Consider the following 18,744-nt stretch of genomic DNA (forward strand, 5'->3'; position numbering starts at 1 on the left):
GTGGTCTTAGGATCAGACCAGCTTCAGAGATGAGGGAAAAGCCACAGAACATAACACAGGCCAAACAAAGTAAAAGCAAAGTCAAGTCAAAAATCTAGAGACAAAGACACAAATACAAAACACTCCCCCTATCTTTTATTGTATCAGACTTGCTTAGGTATTTCCACCTTTTAAAATATTTTTCTTAAAAAGCAGCATGACTGGCTTGGAACCATGCTTAGCACAGAATCAAGCACAAGTGAGACATTTACTCAACAGACTTTTGCAGTAAGCACAGGCTACACTACTGACAAAACACACAATGTTTAGACTTCTGGTGCCACTTAATGAACACTTCATGGAGTATGCTGGATTTTGGCTGTCGCCTATTAACCAAAGGCAAGGACACAGGCAAATTTCTCTTGTCAGGAGATTACTTATACCTGAATACAGCGACCATAAAGCTAAAGATACCTGATTGTGCTCAACTCTTCTTTGCTTGAGTGTTACTGGAGTCTTTGCTCTGCCCTTTAGTGGTTCTCTCTTCTCAAGCTTGAGCTCTATTTTAGAGTCTGGAAATAACATTGGAAAAATCATTACTCTTTGAAACACAATAAATTACAACGTCATCCTAACATTACTTTAGAACTCTGGTTTTTAGGCATACTAGTATGTAAAATAAGTTTATTGGTATTACCTCAAGAGACCCAAACTGGTTAACTGCAATTTCTGCCTTTAAAAACTTTCCTTTTCCTTTCTTAGTTTATCCCATTTTTGTTTATCTCCCCAACTCCTGAGTATGATCATTTTTTCTATTTATTCTTTCTTTTTTCTGGGACTAATAGCCTGAAATATAAAGCGAACTCAAAGTGCTATCATGGCCACTTTTTACTAAAAACAATTTAGATGTGAGAAAAGGACATTAAAATACATAACTGTTACCATTCTTTTGTCCATACAGTGCATTATTACTACATAAACAAAGGTTAGTTATTAAACTAAAATTTAGAATACGGAAGGTAAAAGGCTATAGGGAATTTTCAGGATGAAAAAAGAACCACCTGTATACTGTATAGCATCAAGACTAGTAACAGGAAGTACGATGATGTTAATGTAAGTGCAGTTTAACTCTCTCCTCCTTTCCTAATGTGATTATAAAAACCTTGGATACAGCTGAAGAGCTAAGGAGAAATCTTGTTCACATAAAAAATACAACTGATCACATGTCACGTCTCCTCCTCCTCCCCATAATAAAGTAGCACTTCTTTCAAGAGAAGCTAGTGCATTATGTATTACTTTGCATGTCACCATGAAGATTATCATAAAAACTCAGACACATGTATCTTTTCATAGGCTTCAATATCCCACTTTCCTAGTCTTGGTTTTATCATCATTTGAAGGGCTAGATTTTTCAAGAGACTCATAAAGGTTTTAGTTAGCTTCTACATTTTTGTGGCCATTTACCACAGTATAGGAAAATTGTCAGTTGTCATTTCTAAAACATCTATCACCAAAAAGTTACTTTCTTACCACGCACAGAAATGGAGTCAATTCTCAAACAAAAGCTTAATTTTGCATGCATTCAATGCAGTTATGCCAAAAAGTAGTCAAGAGAGTAATGTGTTTTGCTAACTATCTGGTCTAGTACTAGTCGAATCTACTAGGAAATTTCTCAAAAATGAAGTTATTTTTACGTTAGTTCAAATAGTTCAATCTTTATTTAGGATTAACGTATCAACTCCACTTCCCAGTTCAAATAGTTCAATCTTTATTTAGGATTAACGTATCAACTCCACTTCCCAATAATTCTATTAATAGATCTGTTATCTTTGGAACAATACTTAGCATTATAAAGTCTTATGTTTGTTAATTCAAAACCTAAGCATAAGAAAGCACAAAGTAAAGAATTTAATAATAGTTGAGCTGATTAAACAAATACCTGTTTGACTTATTAATACAGAGTAATTCCTCTTATAAACTTAAATTCCAATAGCCAATAAAAACATGGTCCTCAAATAGAAAAAAACCCTATATAATAATTTGAGTATTTTCACCTGTATCATTGGAATGTCAAGTGAGTTTCAACGATGAAATGGAAAAGGGATATTCATCTACAAATATCTAACTTGTTACAACTCCAAGAATAAATCACACATACAAAATGTTTGTGGAGACCACACAAAACTTTTTAAATTTAGCAACTTTATTGAATTTGCAAAAGCATTCTACAGTAATACATTAAAAAAAATCACATAGCACTTAGTAGGTACATGTATACATGTACATTTCAGCAGACAAATAACAAAATTACTCCTAGAAAGCTGCAAAGATGGACATGGATAGTCTAAGAATATAAAAATGTTTAGAAGTACCCAAGGGACTATATTTTGCTTATATTTAATACTACTTATTTCCATAAAAATACAAAGCAATTCAATTATCAAGTGCCTCTACAGTTAGACTCTCTCATCTTACAATCATAGAAATGAAAACAGAATATACTGCCTTACATAAACACAGAGAAACTGTGATATAGTATTTCTTAATGACTTTAGGATTTAGCTTAGATTAAGCCTAATCATCCATGAATTACAACATACAAGTGTTACTTAAAAAAAAAAAAAAAAAAAAAAGCCTCATTTTTCTTAGTTCATCTGACTAGTTTTACAGTGATGGTGAGAATGCATTATCCCAGAATACTACAGTCTAGAGTCGTACTTCTCCAAATGTGGTCCATGAACTGTTGGCTATCAGTCCATGAAAAAAAACAAGCATTTGCACCAGAATGTAAATTAGCACACTGTTTTCCTCTATCAATAAAATTTTACCACAAAAATAAACTCTGACATTGATCTAGATTCAAATTTTGGTGAATGCTTATGTCTGTGGATCAGTAATAGTTTGTAACCTGGCACTTTTGAATTGCACTGATTTGGAATACTACAAATGTACTGTAGACATAAGTAAAAAAACAACACAAGTGAGAAAATAAAAAATATGCAGACTGGTTCTGGAAAGTAAAAAGATATTTAGTAATTTTTAAAACCGTGAGGACTCAACTTATAATCTAGTTAATGAAATTTTCTTAGTTTTGAAGATTAATTAAGTCTTAAAATAGGAAGGACTGAACTATCTGAGACAAAAGTGTAATCTAGAAAAGCTTTAAATTGTTAGTATCAGGCTTTCTATCTGTGCAACTTGAAAAAAAAGGGCAGCTATATACAGGCAATTACTTTTATACTGCAATTTAACAGGCAGACGTTTGAAATTTTGAAATTAGCCTATTCTAGAAAGTAAAAGACCTTAAAAGAAAATTCTGGTATAAAAGTGCTTCAAATTCCTAGAAAAGCTGCCAAGTTCCCCATATCAAAGGTAAGACGGATGTCTTTATTTTATTAGTGTTTGTTTCCACGCTTTTTAATTACTTTTAATGCTTCTCTTCCAAATAATGTTCCACCTTTAAAGGGAGTAACAACCAGCTTATTCTTAGAAGCTGGATTAATTTTACAATCCCTTAGCCAGAGATATCGGCGACCTAAAGTGGAAGATCCCATGGTATGGGCAGCCATCTTTACTCCATCAAAGGCAGCTTCACAAAGAAATGAGGCTGCATCGTACGTTTTGCTTAGCGTCCCAAGTGCCTGGTGCATGCGACTAGGATCTGTGCTAAGAATTTGTGCAGCCTTACTAATGTCTGCCTGCATAGCCTGAACTACAAAGGCAGTGTGGGTTGCAATCTGCAATGCTGATGCTGCAGCTTCGTATGTTCTACAAAGTGCTAAGTCCAACTGTTTCTCACAGGACTCAGTGGAAGCTGCCTGAATATTTGCTGGTGGAGTGGCTTCAGAAATAAACCCCAGGATTTCATCATCTACTTTTGGAACTGATAATATGCGCACTGCCTCTCCGGAAGAAACTGGATACTTGCATGCCAATGAAGGCAGTTGCCTGTCAATTTGCTGCCACTCCTCTTCAATTACTTTTAAAATAGATTCATGGAAGGGAAAAGATAGTTCAGGGGCATCTATTTTATCACGCTGTGATTGCTTAGACATATCAATGCCTAAGGTAGTAAGCGAGTGAGAGACAACAGTTTTTGCAGAAGACGACATCAGTTCAGATTCAGGTATATTTTGAAATGCCACAGAAGAACCTGAATCCTTTCCCTCTGCTGACTTTCCACTGAGCCTAGGTAATTTTCGTGGAGGAGAGAGGGATTCAGTCTCTTGAGAATTAGACTGATCAATTCTCTTCCACGTATTTTCTACATCCAGTGGGGGTGTAGAGTTAGAAGTTCCAGGCAAACTACCTATTCCACCCTGGACCAACAAAGAATTGACATAATCTCTGATTGCCTGAGCAAGTGGTGGAGAAATAACTTGTGATCTCTCAGACTCTTCTAGTGCTTTCCTTTCACTGGAGAGAGTTGACTGATCTGAATCATGGGACCTCTTGGTACATAATGGTTGAATTCCACTTTTCTCACCACAGTAAATATTTTCTACTATATCTTTATAGCAAGTATTGGTGGTTTCTTTAATCAGTGAAGGAGAAGCTGCAGCAGAGACCAACAAGGCAGCGAGTTCATGCTGAGATGATGTTGAAGAACTTTTCTCTAAACATCTACCATGGCTAGACTTGGAGGAAATAAGCAAACTCTCTCCAGAGGCTAACTTTTGCAACTGTTCCCTGCCAGGCAAGGTTGCGGCAATAAGAGGTTCCCTAGGTGGGTCTCCCTTAGAAGTATGTACTTTCTTAGCTGCCTGTCGCTCAGTCCTGCCCAAAGGAGGACGGGTGGAGGTTTCAGGAAAAGAAATACCCTGAAAAAATCCACCAGAGGGAGTAGTTGGAAGTTCAGAAAAAGGAACACAATCCCTAGTGGACTTCACTTTCTTGTGTTCTTTCTTCTTTCCTGTAGAGGCAAAAGAGGCAGGAAGTTTAAGCATTACTTGTGTTTAAGCTAACTCTATTCTTTGCCTCTTTGCTAACATAGTGCTGTTGAAGAAAAAGACTCTATATTTCATACTCTGAACAACCAATTTGACAGACTGTGCCCTGGCAGGCAATGCTTACAGAGATATATGCAATCTGACTCATTAGACAGTCATGAAATTAACAAGCAAGGCATATGAATTAAAAGTTCAGAAGTATCAAGCTGTTCTTAAAATAAAATTTAAAAGGTCGTATACTTCATGTACTACTCTCAAAAAATATTTACATACCATGGCCAAATTTTCTTAAAATAGTCCACTAAATGTATGTCAAAATATTTGCTATAAAGCTATCCTGAAATCAGATTTTCTAACAAAAACTATAAATTTAAATGCTTATCAATAGAGAACAGAGAAAAGATACCATATGTAAATACTATTGCTACCTATTAATTACTTGAAATTAAGTATATGTAATATATCAGTAAGAGATCTCAATATAACAGAGTAAAGAAAAGCAAGTGATAAGATTTCACATGATATCACAGATTTTTTTAAAGTACAAAATAATACCATGTATCAGGCAGATACATATGAAAAAGTATTTAAAAACAGACTGAAAAGATAAGCATCAATATTGATGACAGTGGTTGCTTCTGTGGAGATGATACTTGCAAAGTGATTAGTGGGGCAACTGTCTTTACTTGTAATACTATATTCTCTAAGAAAGAATTAGACATTTATACTCTTCTGTTTCTTAGAATTATCAACAAAAAGTATTTAAATCAAATTATTTGGAGGTCTATTTTAATGATGTGAACAAAATTTACACGTATCTTGGTAATATTATTTAAAATTTTATTTTCCTCATGGTTACTGTATCTTAAGAGTCTGAAAAAATTAATTTTTTTGATTACATATTTTAACATCATATAAAAGTTTACCTTCTTCATTGTCACTGTATCTGTCAGAGTCATTACTTCCATTCTGTCTTGTATTTTCCACTGAAGAAGAAATTGTTGGCAGAGGAGTAGAAGATCTAGATTCTGTTCCTTGTTCCCTCAGTTTCAATAGCTTTTTCTCATATAGTTTCCTGGTTGTTCCTGTATTAAGGAAGAATTGCTTTAGTACTTGTATTTTCTTATTTAAGATCCAGCTCAGATATTATCTTTAGAAACATTAAAATTTATTTTTTCACTATTTCTTTTTCTAAATATTAGTGCTTAAAAATATAAATGGATTCTTTCCTGAAACAGGTGTTTTTCTGGGATTTTAATACATGATTAAGACAATGTTTTTTAATAGTAGCATGGAATATACAATAGATTGATTTAAGTCTTTTATTGGGGGTGGAGGGGCTGTGCCCGTGGCATGTGGAAATTACCAGGTCCGGGATGGAACCCACATCACAGCAGTGACCAGAGGTGCTGCAGTGACAATGCCAGATCCTTAACCTGCTGCACCACAAGAGAACTCCTTGATTTAGGTCTTATTATAGACTACCTACTGAAGAGCCATTACTATAGAGTATTTCTGACTGAAAAGTCTTGAACTTTGTGTAATTTCCCTAGTACTATGTCATAGTACTTGCCTTTGTAGAAAAGCTATTATTACTATTTTCATTTTTGGCTGCCCCGAGGCATATGTAGCTCCTGAGCCAGGGATCAAATCCGAGCTGCAGTTGGGACCTACGCCACAGTTGCAGCAATGCCAGATCTTTAACCCACGGTGCCAGGCTGGGGACTGAACCTGTGTCCCAGAGCTCCCAAGAGCCTGGGAAATTATTATTTTTTACAAAGAGACTGTACTCCTCTGAATTACTATGATTAAAATCCCATAACTCTAGAAGTTCTTGTTTTATATCAAATACATTTGATTTTTAAAAACATGATTTATAGGACTTTCCCCATAACTGAATGCCATTTATAGGCATATTAATCTCTTAGAGTTGTGGGATTTTTTTTTGGCCACACCCACAGCACATGAAAATTCTCAGGCCAAGGATGGAATCCATGCCACAGCAATGACCAGAGCTGCTGTAGTGACAATTTTGCGTAAATTTAAGATGTTAAAACATATTTAAGTATAACTGCTAAAGTAAAAATGACCTTTTGTGGAAAATGTATATTACAAATAGAAATTATATACCAATTACAATTTAGTAACACAGTTCAACATCAATGACAATTTAAAACCAAGAATGCGGGAGTTCCCATCATGGCACAGTGGTTAACGAATCCGACTAGGAACCATGAGGCTGCGGGTTCGATCCCTGCCCTTGCTCAGTGGGTTAACAATCCAGCGTTGCCGTGACCTGTGGTGTAGGTCGCAGACGTGGCTCGGATCCTGCGTTGCTGTGGCTCTGGCGTAGGCCGGCGGCTACAGCTCCAATTCGATCCCTAGCCTGGGAACCTCCATATGCCGTGAGAGCGGCCCAAGAAATGGCAAAAAAGACAAAATAAATAAATAAATAAATAGATAATAAAACCAAAAATGCTTTTACTTTGTTTTATGCTAGCTGTATATCTTTCCCTGATTTCTATGAGTAAAATGATAAACATTTATTTTTTACAAACAACACATATCTTGGAATGTTATATATAAGCAGTCTTAAGATGAACAGCTGGGGAAGGAGAAATAAGGAGACCCTGGTCAAAGGGTACAAAATTTTAGTTATACAAGTCAATTAAGTTCTAGAAATATAATATATAGCCTGGGCGATAGTTAACATTTATTATATGCTTGAAATCTGCCAAGAAGGTACATCTTTTTTGGCCACACCCACTGCATATGGAAGTTCCTTGGGCCAGGGATCAAATCTGAGCTGCAGCTTCAACCTGTGCCATAGCTGTAGCAATGCCAGATCCTTAACCCACTGCACCAGGGATGCAACCCACGCTTCCACAGAGACAAGGTGGATCATTAACCCACTGCACCACAGCCAAAACTCCCAGCTAAGAAGTTAGATCTTAAGTGTTCTCACCACACATACATACATAAAAGAAAACTGTGAAGTGATGGATATGTTGAATAGTTTGATTATGGCAATCACAATACATATGCATATTAAAGCAAGCTATACACATTATATGTACAACTTTTGTTTGTCAATTATAGCTCAATAAAGCTGGGGAAAATGAGTTCTCATCATGGCTCAGAGGAAACAAATCTGACTAGTATCTATGAGGATGCAGGTTTGATCTCTGACCTAGCTCAGTGGGTAAAGGATCCAGCGTTGCTGTGACTATGTCCTAGTCAGCAGCTACACCTCTGATTCAACCCCTAGCCTGGGAACATCCATATGCTGTGGGTGCAGCTCTCAAAAACAAAACAAAACAAAAAAAGCTGGGGAGGAAATGAACAACTGGTATACTAACACGTAATTTAATGTGTGTTGATACAACATACACAGTTTTCAGCATCTCTCTTTCTCCCCCCCCCCCTTTTTTTTTGCTTTTTAGGGCTGTACATGGAGGTTCCCAGGCTAGGGATCCAATTGGAGCTATAATTGTCAGCCCACACCAGAGCCACAGCAACGCCACATCTGATCCTCATCTGAGACCTACACCACAGCCCACAGCAACGCAGGATCCTTAACCCACTGAGCGAGGCCAGGGATTGAACCTGCATCGTCATGGATACTAGTCGGGTTCGTTACCACTGAGCCACAATAGGAACTCCTGGAAATCCAGGGTATTTAGTTCCAAGTTTTCTCTTTTGTTTTTTCTGTAGGCTATCAGTCTTGAATCCCAATTAAGACAAGGCTTTTTATTTTTATTTATTTTATTTATTTACTTGGGCGTGCCCATGGCATGTGGAAGTTCCTGGGCCAGAGATCATACCTGCGCCACAGCTGTGAAAGTGCCGGATCCTTAACTGCTAGGTCACTAGGGAAGTCGAAGACCAGACTTTCGAAAAGGTACTTTTTACAACTAAAAGTGGGTACTGTGCTGGGAATTGAATGACTTGAGTTACATTAACATCTGTCATTAACTTAATGATGTAGATTACTTTGGCCAGCTATGCCTCAGATTTTCCTCAACTGCCATATAAGACAAGTATGTCTCACCAGGTACTGTGATATGGGCACAATAGGAAGCAATCTCAGCAGAGGTAGTCTTGGAGATTATCTAGTTCCATTCTCTCACTTTATTTCTTGAAGGGAAAGTAAGATCTTAGTCATAGAAATGACTAAGGACAGACGGGTGGTCCTTAGAACCCCAACTCTACCTTCGTGACTAGAGGGGATAACAATTTGGGGTACTGCTTCATCAAAAGATAGTTGATGTTTTATCAACTTACCCACGATCGGACCAGGGTTCACTCCATACTTCACAAGCTGATCGAGAAGCTCTTCATTAGTGAGCTCTGTTACATCTAGATCATCTTTATCTTCTAGTCTGGGTTTATCTGTTTTCTTTGTGGCTTTCTGTAAGTAAAATCAAGTTATTTCCACATGAATTAAAAATGTTCATTTACCATAAAAATAACACTGTATGTATACGCAAAGTACCCTCAAGTTGACTTATAGTTAGTTATATTTGGGCTTAGCTGTTTGGTTACATTAAAAGCCAACTCATCAAAAAAAAAAAAAAGAAAGAAACAGCGTTCCCATTGAGGCTCGCTGGAAATGAATGTGACTAGCATTCGAGTGAACACAGGTTCGATCCCTGACCTGGGTGGGTTAAGGAGCCGGCATTGTCGTGACCTGTGGTATATAGCTCGAAGACTTGAAGACGTGGCTTGGATCCTGAATTGCTTTGGCTGTGGTGTAGGCAGGAAGCTGCAGTTCCAATTGGAACGCTGGTCTGGGAACTTCCATATGTCGCAGGTGTGGCCCTAAAAAGCCCCCAGCCCAAAAGCCACAAATATCAAAGTTAACGTGGGCCCAAATTACAACTTAAGGCAGAAGAGTCAATACTGCATCCTGGAAATATAGATTTTTTTTATTTTTATTTTTTTTCATCCTAGAAATATTTTATGCAAAACCATGAAAATCATAAAGTCATATGGGCTGCTTACTTTCCAGTGATGCTGAGGGGAAAGAAAAATCAAGCATTCTTTGGTCGTGTATTAGAATTTGTTTTTCAACCAAATAAAAATGTGAAATAGATGCCTCAAATAAAGACCATAATAAGAACAGTGATGTCAATTCAAAGAAATATTTAATTTTAAAACTGTCTGTGAAAAGTTACTAAGGGTACTTTTCAGAGGCTCTAATGTATTAATCTAGGATCATTAGGCTCAAATCTTAACCCACACCTTGATGTCAAAATAGCTGCCTAGGGTCTAAGAGTTTTAGATGCCAAATCCTTGAAGTCTTAAAGACTATTAAAAAAAAATCAAACAGACCTGATCCTCTGACCTACTCGAATTTTCCAAAAAAAAAAAAGGACAGGCTGAAAAGAAAAACTTCCATTATATAACATATTTTAAATAAATGAAAACCAATCAGGTACAGATTTACTTAACAAATAAATTTTTCTCACCACGAGAATTCTACTAAACCATTCAGGAAGTTCAATTTCTTGAAACAGCCTGAGGTTTTCAAGAAATCTGTCTTTGGCACTCACCACGTTCTACTTCCCTACTTCTTCTTCTTCTTTTTTTTTTTTTTGCTGCACCTGTGTCATGTGAAGTTCTGGCGCCTGGGATCGAATCCGAGCTGCAGCAAGGCCAGATCCTTAACCCTCTGTGCCATGGTGAGAACTCCAACTATTTACTTTTTATTAGATATTTGTATATATGTTTTACCTTCTCCAGATGGTAAACTTCTTGAGCAACAGTCCTTAAGTCTAGTTTGTTATCAAAACCTCAGAACTTTTGGAAAAGCAGTCCATTCTGAGTCTCAATCTTGGACCTGAGAATCTTTAATGTGATTAAACTAGGTCATTTGGGATATAGTATTTAAGGGAGTAACAGCAGGAGCACTGTCCTATTGTATCCCAGGCATCTAAAACTAAAAAAGAGTGCCTGACACAGAATAGGCACCTGTTAAATGTTTTGCTGAATGAATGAATCAAAGCACAATCTGGTGAGGGGAAAATTTCTCATATTTTCTTAAAACAATGAAAAACTACACTGTAACAAAGAAATCTTAAGAGGCCAACAAATTGGCATAAGGTAAGTCAAAAAGAGCAAGGGTTCATATAGGCTATCTGAATTTATTTTTATGGAGAAAAGTTCCTGAAAAGTAATGCCTTTGTTTTTTTTGGTTTTTTTTTTTTTTTTTGCCGTGCTCACACACATGGAAGTTCTCGGTCAGGGATTGAACCCTCGTGCCACAGAAGTAACATAAACCGCTGCAGTGACAAGCCCGGGTCCTTAGGCCACTGCACCACAAGAGAACTCCAAAAGTAATGCCATTCTATAAAATATTACATTTAATAAGAATAAGGATTAGAACCCAACTTGTGTGGTATACATAATTACCAAACCAGCAGTTTCAACCAGCAAGGAGGAACCATTAGTTGTACCGATTTCTGCCTCCAGGAAGCTCTGTTCCTTTAAGTAAATCATGTAATATCTTGGTTTCATTTAGTCAAAAAATACTGAGTACCAACTACATGCGAGGCACTGTTCTCCAGTTTCTTTCCAACTAACAGATGATCTCATGTCTTTTTCAACCTAAAATCCAAAAGTTCTATGACATCACCCACGATCCCCTCTTATTTAAATCTCTACCATTAGCAAAGCTGCTGAAGTATAACATAATTATTACTATAAAACAGATTCTGGCGGAAGGGATAATTAAGAGGATGGCATTAACACACACACACTACTACATATAAATAAACAACAAACAGTATAACAAAATTATACTCAGTATTTTGTAATAGGGAAAAGAATTTGAAAAAGAATACACACACATATATGTATTACTGAATCACTGCTGTATACCGTAACTAACACATTGTAAATCAACTATACTTTAAAAACATAAACAAACCCACCAAATTCTATTGAGCATCTCTTTTTTTAAAACATTTTATTTTTTTATATATGATTTTAATTTTTTTCCATTACAGCTGCTTTACAGTGTTCTGTCAATTTTCTACTGTACAGCAGGGTGACTACTGACCATTTCTGTACCAGTTATGTTCCAGGTACATATTAATACCTATACATACTAATTATTGACTCCTAAAAACCTTTTAAGATAGATACTAATATCCCCATTTTATAAAAGAGGAATTTGAAGTGCAAAGTTGTTCAGCTAATTCAGTAGTCTGCATATCAAATTACACGGTAACATTTAAGCAGACTTTAGATATACATCACTTCACAAACTTATCCATTTCTGAATACATTAGGTAACACTGTACCGCTTTGGCATTAAACAAAGACAACAAAGTTCAGATATCCCCTGTTTTAACAGGTAAGAGCTGCAACTGCTGAGCACTAGACATCTTCACAACTCACTCTAAGTACTTATTCATATTTCGGATAATTGAGCATCTGATAGGCAATGTTCACTGTTCAGGTCAAAAGGATAGACCTGGAATTTAAATCTATAATAATGATTCAGAAGTCTATACACTCAACACCTTCCTGTAAAGTAAGGTGGTCTGTTCATGATTTAACATTGACCACCTAACATACTCTTTACTCTACTCTTCCACTTCATTAAATATTTCTTGTTAAGAATCCATTAATTCACCAGATCAGATAGTTCAAGAATGCTACGCTCCACAGGATTCAAAGAGCCACCTTGCTTTGTACCTTGGAACTAAAAGGCAGATCATCAACACTGTAAATGTTTATTTTTGTGTTGACAATCTTGATTTCAACACTGTAAAATACTGGTCATCATCAAGATGCATAAAATAAGCTGAAAAATAAGAAAACTAAAAACCAAAACCAAAATTTGAACATGCAAATACTCTTGTCCTACTACACCATGTGAATCTGACCATGGCAATGACTGAAATGAAACAATTTCTTCTTTAATGAAAAATATTCCATGGGAGTTTCCTGGTGCTAAGCAGATTAAGGATTGGGCGTAGTTGCTGCGGAGGCACAGGTGGATCTCTGGCCAGGGAACTTCCGCATGATGGGGGCATGGCCAAAAAAAACCAACAACAAACATCTCATAAACTATGCTTAAATAAAAGATGTACGCTTATATGGCCACAGAAAACCAATATAGGGTTCTATAAAGGACATGTTATTTTTTTCAAAGTGTGATGATTTAAATGGAAAATACTTCATTTGCAACCAGATTTTTACTAATAGTTTAAATATTACTTTCTTTTTCTGAGGAGTTAGGAAAAACAGATACGTGATATGCTTTATTTCAAAAGTAAATTTCCATGTATCATGGAGTACAGTGACTTTCTTTAAATCCACAAAAACAAGACACTGGAAACAATAAGGTGCGACTGATCTTTTACTTATCAAATATTTATTTGGCACTACTATGTGCCAGGCACTGATTTAAGACATAAGCTTTCAATTTTAATTAAATCTACATACGTTTACTATATTTTTCATTCACAGCTGGGTAATAGAAGAAACACATCGATACGTTTTTTAAAATTAAAAGTAACCTAAATTTGAAAGAAACAGTGCTTCTGAGTTATACTGGTATAATCAGTACCAACAACTCCACGCTCCACTTTCAATGTTTTAGAAAGCACTGTACGTTACACCCATCACTAGTTTTAACTACATTCGATCATGATTTGAGGCCTGACAACTAGGCAGATGCATACTAGCAAAACAGCACATAAAACCCCATAGAACAAAAAACCCAAACTATTCTCAAACAAAATATGCATTTGCCGGAGCCAATCTGAGATTTAACCGGGACTAGGGATTCCAAATTGCAACACTGACAGAGCAGAATGTCACGAAATAAACATTTTTCCTGATTCCAAAGTCTCTCCTTTCTTCATGCAAGTTTACCAAAAGGAAAAAACAAAACAAAACCCAACCCCAAGCTCTTAGGAACCAGAATTTTCAAATATTTGAGCATCTGTGATAACCGCTCAAACATGTATTTTTAAATGCTCATTCGATTTAGAATAACGCTGCCCCGCCAAAAGACGGCCTGCTTCTGGAAAAGAGCAACACAACCAAGGAAAAACATACACCGTTCAAAAGCCCTCCATATGCAAAACATAAAAGGGCGGGAATGTCTTTATTTCAAAATTTGGTTAGATATTAGTATGCCACAAATTGCCCTCCAGGGAGCGCTCTGAGACTCGGTTGCTAGCCTTTTCGGTTAATAAAGCGGGAAAACGCTCGAACGTAACCTACAGGCGTTTTCGAGCTCACCCTTCTTAGGGGCTTTCGAAAGGGCACAGAAGGCCTCGCCGAACTACCCACTCCCGGGGCTGGGGTCCAGCAGCACTGAGCTGTCCCGCGCGCGCCCATCGCCCGCACCAACCCGAGAGCCAACGCCGAGTTCAATACCTCCCGAAGCCTCCCGGCCCCAACTTCGGGACTCCTCTCTCCGGCGCCCTCCCCGATCAGAACCCACGAGCCCGCGACGAAGGGGCCGAGCGCAGCGTCCGCAGACCTACAGGCCAGCCTTCTGGTCGCGCGCGTGGACCGCCCCGATGCCGACAAGGCCCGAGAGGGCGCCGAGGAAGAGGGCTGCCAGCGCGCGGGGCGAGGGGAGGCGCCCGCCGCTCAACGCCTGCCTTTGTGGCCCCTGCTGGCGTCCTTAACCCTGCCGACGGCGGCGCGGCTGCGGCCCGCGGCGGCGGCCCCGGAGCCGAGGACCGGGGTAGGCTCGCGCTCCTCGTCGCTGGAGAAGTCCGGGGGCCCCCTTGCTGTTGGCACCCTGGCGAGCGTCGGCCGGTTGCGCGCCGTAAGGTGCTGCAGGTAGAGCTGCACGTACACGTCTTTGCGCTGCTCCCCGGCCGGGAGCGTCACATTGTTGGCGACCAGCTCACTCTTTCAACTTCTCTTTGGTCAGGACCGAGGGGTCTTCCAGGAACTCGGCATCTCGGCGGCGAATCCCCTTTCGCAGCCCTCACACCCGCCGCTCACGCCGGCGCGCTCGCTCTTTGCTCCGGGGGGGGGGGGGGTCGAGCTGGCCGCCTAATCTCACGGCTCCCGGCCGAGACTTGCGCTGCGCAGCACAGCGGAAAGTCGCACAACCAAAGCAAATCCCAAGCCGGACACAAAAACCGCTGCAGCACTAGTGCGGCCAAGTGCGGCCAAGGCAGGAGCCCGCACCAACCCCAGCCCACACACGGCGGCCAGAGGAGAGCAGCCTCTTCGCCCACGCCCCAAGAACGCGGGCCGCCATTGGCCGCGGCCGGAGAAGCGGGGCGGTGATTGGCGCGACGCCTCGCGCGGTTCCATTAGCCGCGGCGCCCTGAAGAGGTGGTAGAAACGCAGTTTAAAAGCCGCTCGGGCGGGAGCCCCGGCGTCTGGCCGTTTGTTTCCCTTTCTCCACCCTTCCCCTTAGGACGGCGATAAGGGTCAGGTCAGGTCGTACTGCTTTTCGTGCGCCGTTTCCTCTCCCCCCCTTGCTGGAGAAGCAGCTTTTCTCGCCGGGGTCGTTGGCCCGCGCACGGGCCGAATTCACAGCAGCTGCGAGGACCCCGGGCTGGGCCTTTCTCCATCCGGGACACAGATTCACCGAAGAAGAGCCGCAGCCTTTCTTCCCCAAACGCAAGCCCTGCAGCGAAAAGAAAGAAGCGAGGCGTGCTTGCAGACACTTAACCTTACTCGATTTGATTTACTTGGGGAAGGGGAGAGCGGTCAGTTAGATGCCCGGCTCTGCTTGGCGAACGCTTCTTTTGTCCGAAACTCGAGAAAAGCCAGACCTCTACTACTGGGCACTTTAAACCGCCCTTGAATCTGTGACGAAATTGTATTGCCAAATACTGCACTTGCTTTTTACCCTAAGGAATGTCGGAGCATTTTTAAATTATTTCATTTAGTTAGTTTTTCGGGGGCTCAAGTGCATTTCTGTTGAGAGCCGTCTCTCGGTTGGCTCCCTCCACCCGTAAGTATCTTACCTTGACTTAAACCAAATGCTGAACCAGAAAACGAAATGATTTAGGAATGCCTTAATGGGCAACATAGGATAACTGAGATAGGTGCACTCTAGCTTTTAATCTTAGGGGAAGCCGGAAACTCTAATCAAACCCATATTACTGATCCAAGTTAAAACTTGGTGGGGGTCTCAGAAATGTGTTACCAAAAAAAAAAAAAAAAAAAAAAGCCTTCCTGAAAACAAACACCGTTAGTGACAAATAATTGTATATCTTACGAATTTATGTGTATTTCAAGATGCGTTCTTCCAAGAAGGGAAAGATGCTGACCTGGATTTGGAGTGTCTTAATCATTTCTCAGATTCTGACCGCCAAATCGTTCTTTGCAACCTGCTTAAAATTAAAAAAAAATAAAAATAAAAAATCTGATTTCTGCAGGGTTAAGTTCAAGTAAACTTAAAGAGCCTTCACTAAAAATGTTTGCTATGAATTAAGCCATTTTATTTTATTGAAATTGAAGAGACCTTTCTTTTAACAGTAGTTTATTTTCGTAGAGGCAATTTTACTAACTCTTTTCCAGAAGCCTCAGCATTTGCATATAGTTAAGCAATGGTATTAAGCTCAGAAATGCAAATTAAAAATTGTATTTTAGCAAGTTATTTTGTAGCTACTTAGGATGCCTTGTAAAAGTCACCTCAACCCCTAACCCCTGTCCTCAGCTTTACTGGGTACAGAAGCAAGTGTTTTATCTTCAGAAAGTGAAGGAAGCTGATAGGCAAAGGACCATGATTTTGCAGTGAGACTGGTAACCACAAGAATGTAGTCTGTGTGATAGTCCCAATCTGCAGTGTGGCTACCACACTTCAGTTATCTCCTCTAGGACAGAGTCTCAAATTATAATGCGTAGAGCAGCAAAATCCTGAGCATAATCTCTGCAGGGCCACAGTTAATAGGTTTATTCTACCCTATTTGAGTTAGCAAGTTATCTTGTTAAATCTTTACCTTGCTGAGTCTGGCTCTGGCCTGACTGTACTGATAGAGCAGCAAAACCTACCTCTTAAAAAGTATCTGAAAAGGGTCAGAGTTACCAGGCCTAGATTTGATCTGAAGAGGGTGAAGGACACAGAAGGGTCTCCGGGCTCTAACAGCTGCCCTGCGATCTGAGGATACGTGGGCAGCTAGGTTCCCGAAGTGGATCCTCAGAGGATGAATCTACTGACACTTGAAAATAATCTTCTACTTAAATTTGATGCAAATAGAGTACAGTGCTATAGTCACAGAGCCAACCTGAGAGAGCCATCTGAGGATGCTGCACTGGAATTGGAACTCTGGCTTTTTTCATAGGGCCTTTGTACAGAAACTTTCCAGGCAGTTCATCCTACTTTTACCACAAGCAAAAAAAAAAAAAAAAAAAAAAAAAAAAAATCACCTGTTGAGTCTTAAAGTTGTTATATTTTTTCTTATTTTTAAAATTGGGTTATAATTAACATACAATGTTAGCTTCAAGTGTACAACATAGCGATTCCTTATTTTTATATATTATGAAATGATCTCCAAAGTTGTTGATATATTTTTGATTATTCCCTTATGTGTACGTTACATCCCTATGACTTATCTTATAGCTGTAAATTTGTACCCCTTAATCCACTTCCCCTCTGGCAACCGCAGTCGTCTATATGAGAGTCAGTTTCTCTTTTGTGTATTCATTTGTTTTGTTTTTTAGATTCCATATGTAAGTGAAATCATACAGTATTTGTTTTTTCTGTCTTTTTTCACTTAGCATAATAGCCCCCAGGTCCATCCTCATTGCTGCAAATGGCAAGATTGCATTCTATTTTAATGGCTGCGTAATATTCGTGTGTGTGCGCGCGCATGCGTGCACATCTGTCTGTATCACATTTCTTTATCTCATGGTGGATACTTAGTTTGCTTCATATCTTGGATTTTGTAATAATGCTGCAATAAACATAGGGTATATATATATATATCTTCTCAAATTAGTGTTTTTGTTTTCTTGAGATAAATATCTAGAAGTGGAACTGATAGATCATATGTTAGTTCTACTTTTAATTGTTTGAGGAACCTCCATACTATTTTCCATAGTGGCTGCTTCAGTTTACATTCTCACAAATAGTGCATAAGGCTTCCTTCCCTTTCCTCCACATGCTCACCAACACTTGTCTTTGATAACAGCCATTTTGATCATGAGGTGGTATCTCATTGCAGTTTTGATTTGCATTTCCCTGATGAATAGTAAAGTTGAGCACCTTTTCATGTGTGTGTTGGCCATCTGTATATCCTCTGAAAGTTAAATAGATCCTGTTAAATAATATAATTCACAAAAAACTGCATTCTAGATGCCTGAAATTTATGTTCCTTGAGCAGAAATATCTTTCGCACATCCTTTCATTCATTCTCCTTTTCTTACCCCTGGACACTATCAATAGTAGGTTACCTGCAGAGTCTGTGTTTCTCAGGAGACAGGGTTGATAGGGTCATAAGCTATCGAACAGTGAGACTGCCTTTCTACATCATCCACAAAATCCTGAGTTACCAAATTCAGACTGGGGATCATCCTAGGTCCTTCCAGATATACCTCAGCACCGCTATTTTTAATAATGAGGATAATTATGCTTTTAACTGCTGTAGAGCTCCAAAGTAGAAGTTACTTTTTCTCATACTCTATGTACCGTAAGGCCAAGAAGTGGCTGCAGAGTTTGTGTGGCTCTTTGGTTCCTGATTACTGTTCAAGTATTTCTCCTCTTCTTCTTCAAAAATATTTGAAGTTCATATCATCTGGCTAAATCACCCTTTATTTTTGTCTTCTTTTAGGGCCACACTTGCAGCATATGGAAGTTCCTAAGCTAGGGATCAAATCA

The 18,744-nt window shown here is 39.1% G+C and overlaps 1 protein-coding gene across 1 annotated transcript in view; it reads right to left on the bottom strand.

The window, feature by feature from the left end:
* Positions 1-15,102, bottom strand: part of TMPO (thymopoietin) — a 28,881-nt gene extending 13,779 nt beyond the window's left edge. Inside the window, 8 exon segments of the mRNA NM_001348754.1 lie at positions 454-551; positions 5,855-6,013; positions 9,213-9,339; positions 14,586-14,681; positions 14,683-14,701; positions 14,704-14,816; positions 14,818-14,858; positions 14,861-15,102. Coding sequence (NP_001335683.1) covers positions 454-551; positions 5,855-6,013; positions 9,213-9,339; positions 14,586-14,681; positions 14,683-14,701; positions 14,704-14,816; positions 14,818-14,858; positions 14,861-14,864 — 657 coding nt within the window. The 5' untranslated portion in view covers positions 14,865-15,102.

This window comes from Sus scrofa, chromosome 5 (genome assembly GCF_000003025.6).
Source record: "Sus scrofa isolate TJ Tabasco breed Duroc chromosome 5, Sscrofa11.1, whole genome shotgun sequence".
Lineage (NCBI taxonomy): Eukaryota > Metazoa > Chordata > Mammalia > Artiodactyla > Suidae > Sus > Sus scrofa.